Raw genomic sequence first — 19,617 nt, forward strand, 5'->3', positions numbered from 1 at the left:
TTTTTGTTGTTTTTTTTCACGTTGTTGTTTGTTTGTTTGTTTGTTTGTTCCTTAATCGGTTTTTAAAACAAAGATCCACGACAGTCACTTGGTCGTACAAGCATGTTCGTCGGAACAAGAAGTGCAGATTGGCTTAAAAGTTTCTTTCTTTTTTTTTTTTCCTCTCCAGTGAGTTTTTTTTTTTTTTTTTTTTTTTGTCCTTTCGCTTTTTCTTCAAAAAAAGGGTTCCAGACAGAGTGGCTACAATAATAATAATAATAATAATATAATATAATATAATAATAGCACTTGACTTCACTTCAGCACAGTAAAAAAAAAAAAAGAAAAAAGAAAAAAGGTCCAAAGGTGCTTTTTGTGTGTTTTGTTTTTTTGAATCTGATTTGATGTGAAGCGAAGTCCCCCCTCCCCCTCCTCCTCCTCCTCCTCCTCCTCCTCCTCCTCCTCCTCCCCCTCCTCCCACCTCTCCTCTCAGCAGGGAAGTGGCGGGCGGAAGTCCAGTGCCGGTGAGATGAAGAAGAAGTGACTGAAGTATTGCCAACCGGTCCGTCTTTTTTTTTTTTTTTTTTTGTAGTGGTTCCACTCTGGTTCAGTAGAAAACAGAAAAGAGAGACGGAGAAAGAAAGAAAAAAAAAAACGTTGCACACACACACACACACACACACACACACACAATCATAAACACACACACACACACACACACACACACACACAATCATAAACACACACACACACACACACACACACACACAATCATAAACACACACACACACACACACACACACACACAATCATAAACACACACACACACACACAATCATAAACACACACACACACACACACACACACACAATCATAAACACACACACACACAATCATAAACACACACACACACACACCATTGCTGGCACCGTTTTTTTTTTTTTTTTAAAGTCCATCAACAAAAAAAAAAAGAAAGAAAGAAAAAGAAGACGTTAAAGAGCCGAGTGAGAGAGTGAGAGGGTGTAAAAATAAAAACAAAAAAATATCCGAGGAGGTTTTCGGGGGGACGAGTTTGCTCCCATTTTACAAAATGTAACAAAATTTTTTCCGCAAAATTTTCTTTTTTACAAATCCGTAGCAATACAGGAAAAAAACAAAAAAAACAAAAACAAACATATATATCCTATTTACAACGAGAAGAAGAAGAAGAACCCTTTTTTTTTTTTCAAAAGTGTAGTGAGAATGCAGCAGATCCCAGCTTTGGCACTCGGCGTTGTTTTTGTTTGTGGTTGTTTTTTTTTTGTAGTTTTTTCCTTGTTTGTTTGTTTTGAATCCACCCTGTCTGTCTGTCTGTCTGTCGTCAGGTCGGTGGCTGCGTACAGTCAGACGGCGGCTGCTGCTGCTTCAGGCACACATTCAGTGCTCCGGTTCGCCGTCTCCACGGCAACGCAGGTCACGCACAACATCACCTCGGCCACAAAACATCCGTCCGTCCGAGTTCACGACCCGCTAATCCCCCTCTCACGAGACGGAGGCTGCTTCCTTCAGAGCGACTTAAAGGAGAAGTTCAGGGTTTTTTTTTTTTGTTTTTTATTCATCTTTTACAGTAAAGTGCTCGTTATGAAACTGGATCCTTCTTAAAGGGAAAGTTCAGAGACGCAGATCGAGCTTCCTCCTGAGGGGGAAATTAACGTTAATCCAAGTTCCTCTTAAAGGGAAGTTATCTGGATTCAGTGTGAATCCATTCAAACGAATTTCAAGAAAATCATGTTGACTTTACGTGGATATTTGTTGGTTAAAACTGTGAGTTTCATATTTTTAACGTGAGGAAGGTTTTTAGTCTCCACACACATCTGATTCTTAAAGGGGAAGTTCACTGTGATCACGGGAGGTTCACGATGTCGACCAAAACAAGTGTCATCATCAGTCGGACTCCCTCTTAAAGGGGAAGTTTGTGACCTTTCTTGATCAATTAAAATCCTCCTCTTAAAGGGAAGTTAAGGCTCCGTACGGCAACACCACTGGGACAAACTCCAGACAGAACTGTGGTAAAAGCCGTATAATTATTTGGATGATTAAACTTTTAATGCTTCGATCTTTACTGATCATCTTTCAAGTGTTACATTCCGTTCTTCGTATAAATCTATATGATAATCATCACAATAAGCTCAAACGTATGTGTGAAACAAACAAAACTAAACAAAGAAAATAAAAAATAAACAATAAAGATGCTTTAATATCAAATCTGTATAAACATCCTAAAAACCTTCTTTATTTGAATTAAACTGAACTTTCACAATTTATTTCTGAGGCCTTGAAATGTTTCTTGTTATCTCAGAAATTCACTTTATGCTTTTCTGTCTGTGGTTTGTCCGAGTGGTGTTGCCGTACTCAGCTTTCCACGATGGAGGACGTGCGACACTCAGATCAGCTGGTGACGAGATCTTTGTGATCACCTCCAGCTTAAAGGGAACGTTTGAGAATAAAGGGAAGTTTTCTAGACATCAAACCTCTAATTTAGATGCTGAATTCCAGAAATGTTTCCGTTGGTTGCTGATCTTATACTACGCAGCCACGTTGCATTGTGGGTAAGTCGTTCGGCAGGTCGTGAAAAGGAACGACGACATCTCAGCTGTTTGTTAACCAGTTTGTGTTAACCATCAGAAAACAGGCTTAAAGGGACGGCTCTTAAAGGGGAAGCGCTCCCTTATCGGTCACGTTTGTTCGACCAAAACTGTGGAATTATTTCAAAACAGTCGCCGGTCGATCGCACTTTATTGATATCGTATCAGTTCGGCTGTGACCAACTGATTCCTCCTCAGAAGGGAGCTCGGGAACTCTGTCGCCATGACGGCTGGCAGCAGCTCGTCACCTCTAATCTGCGTCTCTGATGGTGTTTGTGCACCGAGGCTCGTCTCCCGAGTGAAGATCTGCTCCGTCTTTTATTGTAACACTATTAAAACTCACATTACTGTGAGGAATGAAAAGAAAAGCAGCAATTTGAGATTTCAATTATCTTCACAGATCGTGACCCTGAATCTCTCCCTCGCACTCCTCTGGTTTTAATTTGGAAGCCTGGGTACGCCTCGCCAAAATAAAATCTGAGCTCTTTGTTGTCGTTTTTGTCGTTGAGAGCGTCGCGTCCGCGGAGGAGGTCGGGTCGCAGCTCGGACACGACGGAGGACGGCGTCGTGCGTGATCTGTGATGCGACAATCAAGAGTTAAAAATCGGTAAAAAAAGAAAGAAAAAAAAAATACAATATCTGATGGTTTTAAAAAAAACTCTTCTTTTGTTGCTCCATTCTCCGTCCACCTCGTTTTTTTCTCTCCTCCTCCTCCGTGTTTCCAGCAGCAGCGGCGGCGATGGCGGCAAAATCCTACTCGCACCTGAAACAGAGAAAAGAGAGAAGAAGAAGAAGAAATGTCAGAACTCAGATCAGTCCGGGAACAAAACAAAACACACACACACCAAAAAGGAGGAAACACAAATGAAAAAAAACAGAAAAGGGGGGATTAAAAAGTAATTGTTGTGCCAGGAGCCGGTGTTCCTGCTCGCCTGGTGCTGCTGGGAACTGGGACACAATGTGAAATGACGGCGGCGGCGGCGGCGGCGGCGACGGCGGACCTGACCGACCGACCGACCGGCTCGCTCTCTCTCTCTCCTGATCCGTGTGAGAGGGAACAGGACAATGGACACAAACACACAAACACACACCGAGTTCTCGTCTCGTTGTGGCGTCTTTGACTTTTACTTTCTCTGCGAAACTGTTGAGAGACTTTTTTAAACTCTCAACACAAACAGAAAAACACTTTCTGCTCACATTTTTCACAAGTTGAAGAAAAAAAAGGTTTTAAACTGTTTCTCTGCTCGACAAAGACGTTTTTATCTCGTTTGTTTTGTGCAGAAATTTGTTAAAAATCTGTGTGATGCTGAAATAATCCCTCCCGACACGAGAGGCACAGAGACACTGATGACTCATTATTTGTACAATAAAAGGCTAAAATGTTAAATCTAAAAGTTTAGTTGTGATTAAGACTTTATTCTCACAACGTTTGAGAAGAAATGTGTTAAAACTGTGTGAGTGAACACAACAAATTAGTTCTTCTTCACACAGACGGTCAGTAAAGGTGCAGCAGGTGATTCTGCAGACAGGAAGCTGATCGTCGGGACGCCGGCTGGTTGTCGTTGTTCCGTCCGTGTTTGAGTGGAAACTTTTTCTCTGCACACAATAAGACGTCTCTCAAGTTTTCAGCAGAAATCTTGTTTGCCGAGCGGTTCGCTCCACCTGGCAGGTGTACGAGTAAACAGCCTGATTATTCCACAGATGTGGTTTTGGTCGCTCTCGTTAAAAGACTCATCAGGTTGGAACTTTTTGCCAAAAGAAGACGAGCTCGCCGACACGGACTTTAGTGATCGCTGCTCAACGTTTAGAGAGAAATAAACACTTTGTGTGCCCGGAAACAATCCTCAGATGTTTAAACTTCAACTTGAGTGAAGACAGAAGAGATGAATTCACATTTCTGCTGAGTAGATTTGATCAGATTCTAGTTTTCTAGTTTCAGTAAACTTCAACACTTCCTGCAGATGTTTCAAAGTAAAAGCCTCAAAGATAAAGACAGTTTGGAATACGTCCAATAAGGAAGATCTTTTCTGTCAGATCCTGCTTTGAAAACATGTCACTTCCTGTTCAGATCTTTGTGATGTCACCATATCCGACCAATGATCTCCAGAGTTTATCTGCACATCGGTTTAAGAAGTAAAGTCTTTATCCGCTCCCTGTTTCCTCTGAACTCTCTGTTAATATTTAGAAGTGATGAAATCATCGTCGGCTTCGAGTTAAAGAGGAAAATGAAGCGCTTCTGTTCAGCTGTGAACAGCTGTTCAATCAGCTGTACGATCAGATACTGTTACACAACAGCTGACGGTCCAATACGGCCGACAGAGGGTGCGTTTCATTACCCTCACACACACTCACACACACACACACACACACACAGTACAGGATGACAGAGGTCTCATTTTGCAGCTTGTGACCACATTTTCTCAGATTTTCAAACTTTTCCAGGTGCAAACGGAACGTCGACAACAAATGATGTTGGATGTTCATTTTTCACGCTTCTGTTAAACTTCCTGACGACATTCAGTTTGTCACTGCTGCAGAAACAAACACAAAAGACCAGACAGCAGGTCTTAAAACACACACAGACAAACAAACCAACCCTGAAAATCAAAGTCAAAATAATAAAATAATATTGTTTGTAAGCCTTAAAGAAACCTGGTTAAATGAGCAATTTCTTTAATTAATGCCCAGTTTCCTTAATAATCAGTTATGAGTGACCCATTAATAATAAGCATGTTGGTTGATTCTCTGTTGGAAAACAGTTTTAACCACCGACTCATCTGAGTTTGGTTTCATCAGACAAAACAAAACAAACGTTGCTGATAAACCACTAAATATCAGTTTGTAAAGACTTTCTGGATTTTCTTCTATTTTAGTATTTAATTGTGGCGTCCTCGGTTGCTGGTCGACGGCGAGTCATTCCTCGTTAACACCCGGATCAGAGGAGCGCTCAGCATCATCAACACCGTCACCAGAACACGTGTTGACACTGAACGTCTCTGCGTCCGCCGGTGGGTTCACACTCAGAACTGTTGAACGCAGTCCTGAACGCTGGTGTCTGGCTTCTCGTCCACTCACCAGAATGAAACACCATCGTTACGTTAACGAGTCATATCTCACTCACGTCACGTGTTTATGAGCTGCTGTTATTAAACTCAGTGTTGTGACGACGTAAAATGATTCTCAGGACAGTGAAGTTGAATCTTCTTGTTTTAAAGCAAATTAAATATAAATGTGGAGGCTCGTCGGAGGTCTGAGCTCATTATTATCAATGTCTTTACAGCTGTGTATAAAAGGACAGCAGCCTCCGACGACGAGGCTGGAAATCTCAGATGATACAAAATTTAAAACACATTATTGTGTTTTTTTTTTTATTCTGCGATCGCGGTGACCTGGAAGCAGGTAACGTTCAGTGTGCGCTGCCTCTGTGTTGTACATTATAATGATGACAGCGAGGGAGAAGCACTGCAGCATTTTGGCAATTAAGCCTTCATCTATAAGCTACGACTGTTGATAAGTTATTATGGGACGCTGCGCCGCGCTCGGCTGATTAAATGAAGCCCCGAGCTGCTGTGATTAGTGAGACAGGACAATGGATGGCACACACACACACACACACACACACACACACACACACACACACACAGGAAAACCATTAACACACACAGAGACAGGCTGGAGACATCGTGCCACATCAATTTGCACTGCAGGAATTTGTTTTTGCTACATCAATCGTTACGACTCCTTAATATAATCCGATACTGTCGCTCCTCATCCGTCTTTAGCAGGATCGTCTCCGCTGCTGCGACCTCTGACCTCTGACCTCTGACCTGACCCGCCCACACAGACGTTCACTTAAAGCTTGCGACACACAGCGCATGTTAATCATTCTGATGCATTGTGTTAACTCGTTTCTTCCTTTCTGTGCAGCGAGCGCTCAGAGCACGCTGAGAGCAAACCGGTTTGTTTTGCTAATTGACGATTCAGATATATATTTTTTTATTAAACAAGACAACAACGAATGAAGCGGGAGAAAAGCTGCGCCGGAGGTTTCAGGGTGCAGATGTGATGGCAGGAGAGTATTTAAATACAATAAAGAGACAAATATTCTTTTCTCCTCTCTTTGTGTTGCAGGCAGGTGCGCCTTGAACGCCGAATCCAAAGTGCACAAGCAAAAAAGCTAATTTAGTTTTGGGTGAAATAAAGACAGAAACAGGCAGAGGTCGTTCTGCTTTTCACACTAATTTAATCTTTGAGGTGGTGGAAAAAGACGAGGTCAGCGCCGCGCAGACACGCGCAGAGACATTAAAACACACCCGAACAAAACAAAGTCTCGTAAAAAAAGCTCATATTTTCTGTCCTGAATAACAACCTGATGTTTGATTTATTATCCTCGGTGCACCGGAGGCAACATGACATCAGGTGATTTACAGATTCTTACTCAGTAACTGGCAGTCGGGGTGACAAACCCCGCCCGGGTGGCGCTGGAGGAGCTTAAAACAAACACAACTTGAGCGTCTGGTCCAGCAACGACCAAAACTCATCCTGCAAGCTGCTTCTCACGGCCTGTATTTACGTTTCTTGTCGGGCAGCGACCTCTAGTGGCTGACGTTATTATGATGGCAGCAAAGGAGGAAGTCAGGTGAAGAAGTATAAAGAGAATAAAGGCTCGTTTATGCTTCCTTTACGTATGAGAATAGATACGGCTGTACCGCTCGTCACTAGAGGGCGCCGCTCGGAGACAAACACTCCGACACGGATGTCCATTTGTCCTTCGCCACCATTTAATCTCCTCCCAGCTGTCCTGAGATTCTGCTCTATTGGTACGTATCAAAAAGCTTTCAGAAAGAAATATGGATGGCAGAGTACGAACAGAAAGCTCCGTCTGTATCTGACGCTGAGCAAACATGAGCAACGAGGACGAGATCGTGATGGACGACAAACACAACTTTCAATCCAGAGTACGTAAATCAAACTACTTTAACTAAACCTTTCCAAACCGTGACAGCAGGGCAGGAGTCGGGTACGACTGTTTTGTTGAGTCGCTGGCAGCTGATTCATACAATCGTTTAAGTTTGAGGATGTGAAATCTGTCACTTATTTCAGGTTCATGTTGAGTTATGTGTTGAGTTATATTTGGTCGCCTGTCGCTGTCACTTCCTGAAGGACGACTGAGGAAGGAAGCTGGCGAACGTGACTAAACACAACATGGATGAAACTTGAAAACAGAGAACATTTCAGCCTCGGCCTCCTCTGAGGAGGCCGAGGCTGAAATGTTCTCTGTTTTCAAGTTTCATTCTGATTCTGACTCTCATCAGCAGCTCACATGATCCAACTCCGTCTCTGGTTTTCCGACTGAGGCCCTCTAGTGGCAGGAACCCTGTGATTTCCTCTGATGAGAAGCCTCTCTCTTCTTTCAGCCACGTTTCCCAGTTTGAGCTCCCACCACATATTGAATTTTCAGAGAGTTGGAGTGCGACTCCTAACTGGAGCAGTTTTTCCATCAACAGTGTTCGGCGGATTCCAGCATTCACCTGCCACAGTCAGTAATCTGGGAGCCAAACTGATTTGGAGAGCAGAGCTCAGCCTCCGATGATAACTGGCACCTGAACCGAGCGTCTGGCAGAGCAGACGAGTGTGTGGCCACAGTCACAAACTGCCAGAGTTTAGATAGCAGCTCATGTTAATTCATCCTCCTGCTCACAGACTGAGTCAGATCCACTTCCTCTGCCTGCTGCGTCGACTGTAACGTGGAGGTTTTCACAGAATAAAAGTGGGGACAGTTTGATTCAGGCGTCGACATTCAGGTGTTTAACATTAAAGGATTAATCCGCTAATGTGAGTGTGTAAATACAGCAGTGTTGTTGTGTTGTTGTTGTGTTGTTGTTGTGTGGGTGAAGAATAAAACCTCCAACACTCAGTCTGTCGTGTTGTTCTGCTATTGTTTGTCCACAAAGTCACAATAATGTACAATTATCATATTACGTCATGTTATTTCATATAATATGATATATTATGATATTATATTTGTTACATTATGTCATATTTTATGTTAACATTTCTTATATTTTGTTTTTTTATTCCATTTTACAGAGAAACTTGTTTATCGACAAGTTTAAAATGTAAATATTCTCTTTAACAGCTAGAGGTCAAATATATCTACATGTAATCTGTCTTTTATCTAATGAAGTAAAACACTAAGTCGCTGGACGGCCTCTGTAATCCTGCAATATTATAATTAATAGATTATATTATTCTATAATTCACAATGTCACTTTATACGAGGGAGAAAGATCTTATGTTACACGTCTTTGGTTTTGTTCTGTTTTGGTTTCCTGACTGACTTCTGTCTTCAACATAATCATTCTCTTATTTATCTTTATTTAAATTCATGTGAGGATGATTTATAGTTTCACAGCAGTGTGAGTTTTTGGGGAAAGAGCTGATTTCTCGACAGACGAATGAAGTGTTGTTGAGCTGAACTGAGAGATGTCAGATTTTAACAAACAGGTCGAGTTTTATTTACAAAACCTATTGTTGGTTATTCTGAATGCTGCGTATTGATTATTGATTTCAGCTGTCAAGCGCTGATTTTGAAGACATCTGAAACCAGTGACAATCTCTCAAACGTCGACGATGTCAGAAGTTGCGTCTCCGCCTTGTTTACGGCTGTTTGTCTTCAGGAAATCATTTGAACAGTTTCTATTTTGAAAAGCAAACGCCTCGTGGAAACATTAAAACTTTCAATCTTCTGTCAGAACAGACAGTAGAGGGAGGAAGCAGCCGACTCTGTCGTCACACTCTGCCCCAGGCGGAGCCTTTTATCTATCAAACTTTACCACACCAGGGGGGCTGCTGCTATTTTAGGCTTCCAATAATGTTTTTTTTATCCCTAAATTTTCCTGAAGTTAGTGTTTGTTGCTGAGCAGCTGAAGCCAAAACTCACACAGCTACACACACAGACGGTGACTGGCTGGAGGAGTTTTGTTTGTTGCCCGGGATCGAGGTGTTGGCTTCAACACTAACGGGCCGGGGGGTGGAGGGGGTGGAGGGGGAGACGCTGGGGACCATCAGGGCCTCGCTGAGTTAAATCACTTCACTGGTGCAACAAACCTGCAGCCACAGATTCAGTCTGACAGAACAGAAGTCTGCAGGTTTCACAGAGCTGGATATTATACTTCAGGACGGTTTCAGCGCCAATATAAAGAACATGAACAGCAAAGTGAGAGTTTTATAAAAATACAGCAGTATCAATAGTTTTTGAGGAAGAGCAGTGTTAAAGAATAACGTTTGTATGGTTCTGTCACCACAAACAGACAGAAACTGTCCCCACATCACACCAACGGTATCCAGTGGTTTCACGCTAATAAATGTGGAAAGCCATCTCGAACAGCGGTCTCTCGAACCCTTAGCAACCTCATGTTTTGGCCTTGAATTCCTGCTTCTGTCAACACAATCACGGCAGGAAAATGTCCAGACATCTCGTTAAAACTAACCTGCGGATTCACGCTAAGAAATTATGAAACGCTGTCTCGAACAGTGATCTCTAACTCTTTGTAGCCTTTTGCAGAAACGTTAACATGATTCTGGTGATTCTGCTGACGATCGACGTTTAAAACTTCACCGTGTTTTTCAAACCTTAAAACCTTTAAAGCTCGCTGTGTCTTCCTCACTGCAGCCACAGGACGCAAATCAGAGAAGCTCCCTGAAAAACCTAATTCATGCTTCACTTAATTGCCTGAAAAGAAGCCATTTGTCATTTTTGACATTTCATAGAATACGCAATTAATCATTTAATAACGGAGGAATAATTAAAACTTGTGCTGACTGTGAATGTAGTTCAGCTGCAGGTCTAATCTAAAAGACAAATATTAAATTTTTTCACATGAATGTAGCTTTTCAGAGAGAGTAAATTCAATGAATGCAGCCTTCAAACACTCCAACAATGACTCACAAACAGCTGATCAACAAAACATCCAGAAACAATCGACCTCAAAGCCGCAGAGATCAGAAGTCCAGCCCGCAGCCTGACAAGCGAACGCATTAACCAATCGTCTCTCACCGTTTATCCAGTCAGCCTCCCAGACGCGTCCTCCGCCATCTTCCTCTCTCGGTCCAGGAGCAGCTCCCGTCCTCTCCTCGAGTGTCCGTCCTGCAGCCAGCTCCCGAACACGTCCCGCGGTCCTCCCATGTGTCCCCCGTTCTGTCCCCCGTTCTTCAACTCGGCGGCGTTCTGCTGCCTCAGTCTGCGAAGACAGGCGGCAAACTGTGGATCAATCCTGGTGATCGATGAAAACCACCATGAGAGCACCACCGATCACTTTAAAGGTTTTATATAAATATGTTTGTTTGTATCAGAGATAGAAACATACATATTTAATAAAGCAGGTGATGCGTTCAATGTGTCTGTCTGACCTCGATGATGCAGACCAAAGATTTATTTAAACATCCAGTTCTGACTCTGCAGAACAGCTTTAATGTTTGTGTTGGATGTTCACAGAGAATATTCATGCTGAAAAGTTTATCTGAGAAGTTTTAGTCTTCTTAAAGTGTTTCATTTTAATTCATGTCAGAGTTCAGAACTGAAACTGTTCCTTGAAGATTAAAGATTTATTAATTATCCGTTTTTATAATCCGTTTAATGTTTATTTAAAGAGTTTATTAATGAGATTTCCTCATTTGCTTTATTTTTTTTAATTCTCAGTTTGTCTAAAATGTTTTTTTCTACACACGATACAGAAGATGTTGTTTGTTTCATATGTGTCACGTGTTTTATCTGCCGGTGATGAGTCGCGTTACGTAGGAACAAACGTGGATCTGACTTAATTCTGCAGATAAAAATACAAGACTTTAAAAAGATTTTTGTTTTTCATGCTGTCAATCATCTTTCAATATCAGAGCATCTGATGTGATTACTAACAATCAGATTTACCAAAAGTGGGTCGTAAGTGGGACAATTTGTTAATTATAATGAGAAGAAACTTATAATCCACTAATAATTATTCTCTTCATGTTTTGAGAACTCGAGAAATCAAAACTGGGACAAACTTCATGTGAGGGCAAAAAATAATACATTTTTACTTAAAAAAGACATATTATCCTCATTGTCAGGTTAATATCTAACATATAACATATTATTATAATATATATATTATATGTTATATTTAGAATAGGTTTGCATGCTTTAGTTCTCAAACAAAACATCAGTTTTCTGTGCTGCAGCACTGTTTCCTCCTCTGTCTGTTCAGGCTCCTGTCTCTTTAAGGCCCCGCCTCCTGAACACCCACTGCTCTGATTGGCCAACTCACACATGCCTGAGCCAGCAGTGCTAACAACAACAACAGAGCAGCTGTACTAAATCAATTTTTACATGCCAAAACCAACTGCTAAACATAAATTATGCAAATGTGTGACGTGGTGATGTAGTGTGATGTCACAAAGTCAAAAAATTAAAGGCGGGACTACTGACGAGGAGTTCAGGAGCAGTGTTTTTTGTGGGAGAGAGGAGCTTTTGTTGTTGTAGACTTTGGGCCTTTTAACTTTGAAGACCTTTGACAAACACAAGAATCTATAAAACACTGAAGGAAAATGAAATAAATTAAAAAGAATAATACGTCTCCTTTAACAATCAAAAATATTGATATATTGATGTGTGTCGATACCGAATACTTGAATCTAATTAATTCAATTTCCACTGTGGTATTGAAAATTGTCTCAAATGTAGATTTTTTTCAAGGCATTGTATCAAAGTTACAAAGTGAAGCCTCCTGACAATCTTCTTCCAAAGTGCCAAGATATTTTCTCCATATTTACTGGAAAAATTGAGTCAAAATGACGTACGACACATCTGCATCACTGACTGCACTTTGTTTTGTACAGAGCTTATGAAACCAGCACGAGCCAGAAGGATTTCACTGTGCCGGAGGTGCAGGTTTATTCTGTGGTGCTCCTAAACCAGGAGCTGACTCACGGGAAGAATAAAAGCCTTGCCAAATTATTGTGGAGATATTGGTTTCCAACCTAATGGCTCCGTTATTTAGCCAAACATGTCCCAAGCTCCTGGAGAGGAAGGCAGACTAAATAAAGTCCCGTAGATTTGTAGGTTAATGTTCTGAAAACAATGTTAATGTGGCATCTACAAAACATCAGCACCAGCCTCCGGAGGGGAAGCGGATATTTATTTTGGACGCACAGGTCACTGCAGACGGTGTCGCTGGGTAGAAAATGATCCTGAAACTGCTGCCGTGCAGCTCAGTGAACTCTGGAGGCTGCCATGTCCCACTAAACGTCTGCAACCTTTTCTTGTTTAGTTTTAGAAGAAAAACATTGGGTATTTCATTGTTTCAATGTCTGTTTTAAGTTAAATATTTATCTGTAAATCTGCAGAGCACCAGTTGGCTTTTTTATTGTATTATACATTTGGAAGAGGCCTATCTCATTTGGCTTAATCAAATCCAAGCCAATCCAATTCAATACTACAATAATAAATCTGACATTGTGAAAACCAACAAGCGTCTGTCGTGTCCATGTGTAACATCTTATACTGGAGGTGAAGTGGCTCCGGGATGCCAGGACAAACAAATCTCCAAATCACTGTACCAAACCACTCTCTCCTCTTAATGGATCTAATGTGAGTAACAATAGAAGAGCATCAAATTTAAAAAGCCACTGAGAGACCACTTTGAACAGTAAAATCAGTCCAACCGATACAATGCCTAAAACTGACCCTACACAAATAAAGACTGATTGGTTGATTGGTTGATTGCGTACCTGCCAGCAAACCGGTCTTGGAGCTCATCATGTTGACTGCTGAGGCTGTTGGCGCGATGCTCCATCAGCCAGCCCAACTCAACCTCCAGCACCTTACTGCTGTTGTTGTTTGTTAGGGCTCCTTCCTGACAGTGCCGGATGATGCTGGGAGGAGCGTTTTCAGGGGAGCACACAGGCGGCCCCTGGCTTCCATTCACTCCATTGTTGTGAAAAAGTTCTGTCAGCTCCATGCCGCCGCTCTGCAGCCGGCTGTCAGTGAACCAGCGGGCGAGTTCGGCGCGAGCCAGTCCTGTCCGACCCTCCGATTGGCTGAACTCCTCAGGGGAAGGCCACCGCGTTTGAGCAAAATCGTCCTTGAGGAGCGCCTGGGATCGGCTGTCTGGAGGCACTGAGCAAGAATTCGGGTTGGGGATGGAGGTGGCGATGGAGCTGGGAGCAATGATGGGCACTGTGTGCAAGGGTGGAAGAGGGCTCTTAAGGTTGCCCATGCCGGCGCTTGGCTTGTGAATCCCATTCAGCGGTAGAGTTTGGTGTTGTTGCTGATGTAGTCCTTTCTTGGTGATGGCGTTGATGCCACCGGTGCCCATCCTCTTAGTGCCCATGGAGTTGAGAAGGGCTTGTTCCAGGTTGTCACGTAGTGCACGGCGCTCCACAAACCAGCTGTCGATTTCCTGGTGAGACAGGTGGGTGGTGCCCGCCAGATTGTCCACATCGCTTTGTGTGGGGAAGCTGTTCCTCAAGAAGTTCTCCTCCAAGATCTTCAGCTGTTCGGCTGTCTTTCCTTTCATCCTCTCCAGCAGGGGGAATTGTGTCAGCACCGAGGACTTATGATGAAAGTCAAGTTTCTGCGCTGCTGCCAGCTCGCCACCATCCAGATGCATGACTCCATTGTTGTGAGCAATGGAGGTTTGATGGTGGGGCCACTTCCTGTCTGTTCGAGATATCCCGTTGGCCTCGGCCAGAGGAGTGAGTACCTTGTCTCCTCTCGGGTAGCTGGCTTTCAGTTCCACTCCTTGCTGCTCTTTTAGCTTCTTGCCATCCAACAGGAATCCTGGAATCTGGGACGGGGCTTTGGCCGGAGCGCGGATGGACTGGATGATGGTTGGCCTACGTATCTGTGGGGTGATAAGTGGAGGGGAGTTTGGCAGCTTCGGATCAGCAGCTGGCATAGCGTGAGTATTTGGGTGCTTTTCTTTGGAAGTGATGGCCGAATTTAACGGAATAAGTAATGGGTTTTTAAATGACGGGGCGAAGATAGGCGGCGGAGCAATCATTGGCCTCGTTAATGACTCTGGAAAGACTATGGAGGGCAGCGACACCACTGGCTTCGTTTTGGGGTTTCCTAACGCAGAGAGAGTCTTCCCTTTGGACAACGAAGAAGGTGATAATGATGATGATGGTGGTGGCATTAAAGGCACAGTAGCGGATGACCTCTTCATCTCTGTGGTGACCAGAGGAAGTGCTACAGGTCTCTTCATCTCCATGGGAACTGGAGGCGGAGCCATTGGGAGACGGTCTTTCTGAGGAGGAGGGGGTGGAGGAGGAGCCATGAGGACCTTATCCTTAGGGTCGCCAGAATGGGGGGCAACTGCCATGATTGGCCGCTTCGACTCCGGGCCGAACACTGTCGTCAGGTGTGTTCGTTTAAGGCTGGAGCCAATGGCAACTCCAGCAGGAGTGTTTGTGGTGGTGACAACACTTAACCCATTGGACGGGATTGTCCGTAAATGGCTTGAATGCCTGACTGTAGTGTGGACCAGAGGCTGCTGGGAAGATTTGGCAGATGGCTGACAGACAGGGCTTGTAGGCAGGACGGTGAAGGTATGATGAGCAGGAGGGATGGAGCCATTGAACATTTTTTTCCTGGCCTCTTCCACCTCCTCCGGGGACCAGGTTATGCCTTGCTTAAGCCGCTGGGTGGTGAACCAGACTTTGATCTGTTCCTCCGGGTGCTTAGAGGCGGCTGTCAGCCACGACAGCTCTGCATGTGTCGGGTAAGGGAACTTGTTAAAGGAGGTGATCAATGTCAAGTTGTCATCTAAAGATGGATTGTATTTGGTGGTGTTCAAGGGAACAGCTATTTTTGGTACAGAGTTAAAGTTCGGTGGGCGCTGGAGCATCGGGGTTACATGGGAGAGCCCTTGGAGGATGGTGGGTTCAGGGATGATGACCGTTCCATTGATGTTCACCGCTGTGATTTGATCCTTCTGGATCAGCCCATCCAGCTGGCTTTTCAGCTCGCTCCCTTGATAGAGTGACTGGATACTCTCCGGGGGTTTCACCGTGGTAGATATGCAAGATGGAAACACAGAACTGCTGTTGCTTTCACCTTGCTCATTTGTCACTTCGCATTCAACTGAATTGTCCTTGCCTTCGATTGTCTGTTCTAAGATAGTCTGATTGTTCATCTTTATCCGCTTGAACTTGAAGTTCGTCTCGCCCGGGTGCTGGCTCTCGTTGTGCTCTGTGAGCGAGTCAAACTTGTTGGTGTTGAAGTTGCAGACTGCACAGAGGTACAACGGATTGAGAATGACGTTAGGGTGGCTGGAGTCCACATGCTCTTTAAAGTCATTCAGGTTCTGCGTTGAGAACGGGCAGTATTTGCACTCGTAGCCTCTGGCCTGCTTTTTCTGAGATGCCGGGTCTGATTCAACCTCTTCCCTGTCTTTCTCCTCTCTAGCTTCTACACCCTCAATGACAGGGAGTTGGGTCTTACCCAACTGCTCCTCTTGTTCTGATGGCTCAGGATTCTGGTTTTCCACTGGTTTTGGAAACGTCTGCTGGTCTGGATTCTCTGGATTCACCTGCTGGGGGTTTTGACTCTTTTCTGCAGATTCAGATGATTCTGACTGTTCTTTTTCTGTCACATCATTGTCTGTCGATATTTCCATGCCCATGACTTCCTCAGGGTCATCTTGCTCTTCGGGCAGGTCGTTAATGACCCGAACCATGCAGGGGGTGGAGGACTTTCTACGACTGGACATGATGGCTGCTGCTGGTGGTGGTGATATTGGTGGTGCTGGTGTTGCGTTGAAGATACTGTGGTTTTTGGCTGCTGCTGCTGCTGGTGCTGGCCGAGGACGTCAGCGTGTCGGTGTTTGAGGGGACCTTACTGGGAGCTGATGGTTGTGGATACTGGTAGGTGGTTGGAGGTGGAGTCTCCAGCGTGCGAGAGGGAGGGCGAGAACCGGCTGACGGCGCTGGCCCAGGACCGGTTGTGCAGTGGCGTCTCCCGCTCACTGGCAGTGTCAGCTACCGACCTGGGCGTCATGGGAGGGCATCACATACAGCTGCGGCGCTCAAGCTGCGAAGAGACAAACAGAAAGAGAGAAAATTACATGTTAATATTGTTTGTGTTCAGCGAGCTGCTCTCGAGTCACTTGAGAGACGACTAAAAGCAGAGAAAAATACATGTTAGAAAAACAGAGAGAGAGAGAAGTCATGTTGATATTGTTTGTGTGTGATGTGATCTGCTGCATTCACCCAGAATAAGACAAAGGACGGGAAAAATGCATGATGGGCGACGACAGAAGGGGAGAAAATAGATAAATTGCAGTTTTGGTTGAAACATTCTATTCATTTGAGAGATGTGAGATCAAGGATAAAACAAAGCAACATCAACTGAAATTTATCCTTACTGGGGTCACTTGTGCACTGTGTTGTACTATTATGTGCTTTGGATCAAATGTTCCTTTTCGCAGACAAGAAGCAATAAACTTAAAGCCCGTGGAAATGTCAAATCTGAAGTTCCTCCCAACAAAACTAAATATTTATGACTTAAAAAAGCAACAAAGCTCCTAAAGTGTAACGCTCGTCATCAGGACTCGGGTGCGGTTTGATCACATTTACTCGACGGTGGCCTGAAAACACAAACACAACGTGAACCCTGCAACTGACATCAGGTTTAAAATCAAATATTAGAAGATTAAAACTTAGCTGATTGCAGAAATAGTCACTAGAGAAAAGGTGATTTGGGTTTTTAGATAAAAACAGATATGCTGTTAAAGAGAAGTGACAAAGAAAATACACTGAGGGAGGAAACTTCACAAGACGATACTCAATAAAATCACATTAGTCTTATATCAAGCCGTGATTTATTTGCTGCTGGTGTCAAGAAAAATCATCTGTTTTGAGTATGAATATGAGTTTCATTTGGTAAATAATGTCGTTTTTGATGCAAAGTTAAATTGTTTGATATGTCCTTTTCAACAAACTGACAAACTATTTATAAAAAATAAAGAAACTACTCTGTTTTATTTATCAAAATAATGTTTAACTGTCAACGGTTGGTTGGTTTTGACATTTTTGGAGAGCTAGCTCGAGAGCTAACTGAGCTAATGGCAGCACTTGAACCACCTAAATCACCTTTTTATTATTAGAAAATGTAAACGTTGATTTTGGAAGGTTACCAATACTTTATCTAAGATATATGTCTCACATGTGAGAGAGCAGAGATACGACAGATATTGATGAAGTGATTGTTTGGCCCAATCATCTCGTCTGGAGGTTTTTTAGTTTGATAGGCGACATGATATTTTTTTCTGGTCCTCTAAAGTCCGTCCTTCAGATGACCGGACATCACTGGAGGTTTAATCAGACGCAGGTGGACGACTGCGTCTGCCGACAATGGCGTGGCCAGAAGTTAAAAATAATGCAAGTCTGACTGACAAGACGCCGCGCCCGAAAATTACAACAATTCAGAGTGCCACTTAATCAGGGCAGGCTGTTCCAGGCCAATCACATGTAAATGCAATAAATTGAAGAGTCCACAGTAACTACAAAAGGCAAAAAAAAAAAAAGTCTCCAAACTCCAAACCCCATTAAAAAGACATTAAGCGTCTTTCATAGATTCGGGCAAAGACAACTTCACAGGATAATTACCCTGTAATCATGTAATAAGACAGACTCAGTGATGAGATCTCCTGACAGCTATCATCCACACAATGGAACTGAGAGAGCGAGGTAAAGCCAGATGGAGAGAGAGAGAGAGGAAGGGGGCATGTATGAATAAATATGGGAACAGAGGGAGAAGAGGGGTAAAAATAAAAAGAGGACAAAAGAAAGAAGCAGGTAAAAGAGGAAAGAGATAGAGAGAGCGGTGAAGAGGCGCAGAGATAAAGAGGAAGAGAAAGAAGGGAGAGTCTAAAAACTTCCAGCTGATGAAAGAGAACAGGCACAAAGCAGAAGACGTTTTAACTAGGCCATGGCCTGGCAGACAGAAAGAGAGAGGAAGACAGCGAGAGAAAGAAGGAGGAAGACGAGGGAGAAAAGGAAAGCTGATAAACATAACGAGGGAGGAGGAGAAAGAAGACAACGGAGCGTTTAAAGAGGCAGAAAAAAGACGAGCAGAAAGGAGGACGAGACGCAGATGAAGAAGACGAGGGAGACGAGCTGAAATATTACAAATAATACCCGAAAATTAGGTTTTGGTGCGTTTTCTATCAGCGAAGTTGAAGCTTTGAAAAGGTGTCCCAATCATTTGGGAGAAAGAAAAACACATTTGCCAGAAAAATTGAGAGTATTTCAACACTTAATTAGTATTGGGCAAGCTGTTATTTGTCCCAAGTGTCACTTAATGTTGGACATATTTCATGCTCTCGCAGCCTTGATCAGCTCCTCAGCGCCTGCACGAGAGACATATTTTATAGTTTCAGAGTATCCAGAGTCCTGTTTGAATTGGTGCACTGTGCAATGAGACTGAACTAATCCTATGTTATTATAAATCTCATGCATTTACATGGCTGTTTACTGCATACTTCAACTAATGAGATTTCACAAGGAAGAAGGTGCATCAATACCAAAGACGAGAGAAGAGCGGAGGGAAAGGATCGATCGATCGATTGTTCCGGTCATTTATAGCTTGTTTTATTTCACGTCTATACTTTCAGACAGTCGACTGATATCTGTCTGTGGCGGAGGAAATCTATCAGAACCAGATCCATAACGGGACTTAAAGCCAGTCAAACCTGATGATTAGAGAATAAAGAATATAGAGTGAACAGCAGCAGCAGCATGGTGCTCCGTCTGCTAACAAGCAGCTGTAGTCAAAAAACAGCAGTTACACTTTAACACTCTCTCCGTCCTGCAGCAACACAGCCGGAACCTGCAAGACCCGATTAAAACTGAAAATAAATTTGGACGTGGCCCAGGTCATTACGAGGTCCCGGGTCAAGCTGTTCAGCTCGGAAATGAGACGACCCGTGACGACCTCGAGCTGGTTGCTTCGGAGACTGTCAAGTATGAAAAG

The 19,617-nt window shown here is 43.5% G+C and overlaps 1 protein-coding gene across 1 annotated transcript in view; it reads right to left on the reverse strand.

The window, feature by feature from the left end:
* Positions 1-2,646: 2,646 nt before the first annotated feature.
* Positions 2,647-19,617, reverse strand: part of LOC115579505 (zinc fingers and homeoboxes protein 2-like) — a 134,941-nt gene continuing 117,970 nt past the window's right edge. The window contains exons 3-5 of the mRNA XM_030413077.1: positions 13,371-16,674; positions 10,663-10,846; positions 2,647-3,366 (exon numbers count right to left, since the gene is read on the reverse strand). Coding sequence (XP_030268937.1) covers positions 10,666-10,846; positions 13,371-16,354 — 3,165 coding nt within the window. The 5' untranslated portion in view covers positions 16,355-16,674 and the 3' untranslated portion in view covers positions 2,647-3,366; positions 10,663-10,665. The remainder of the gene's footprint in view (positions 3,367-10,662; positions 10,847-13,370; positions 16,675-19,617) is intronic.

The sequence above is a fragment of the Sparus aurata genome, chromosome 3 (assembly GCF_900880675.1).
Source record: "Sparus aurata chromosome 3, fSpaAur1.1, whole genome shotgun sequence".
Lineage (NCBI taxonomy): Eukaryota > Metazoa > Chordata > Actinopteri > Spariformes > Sparidae > Sparus > Sparus aurata.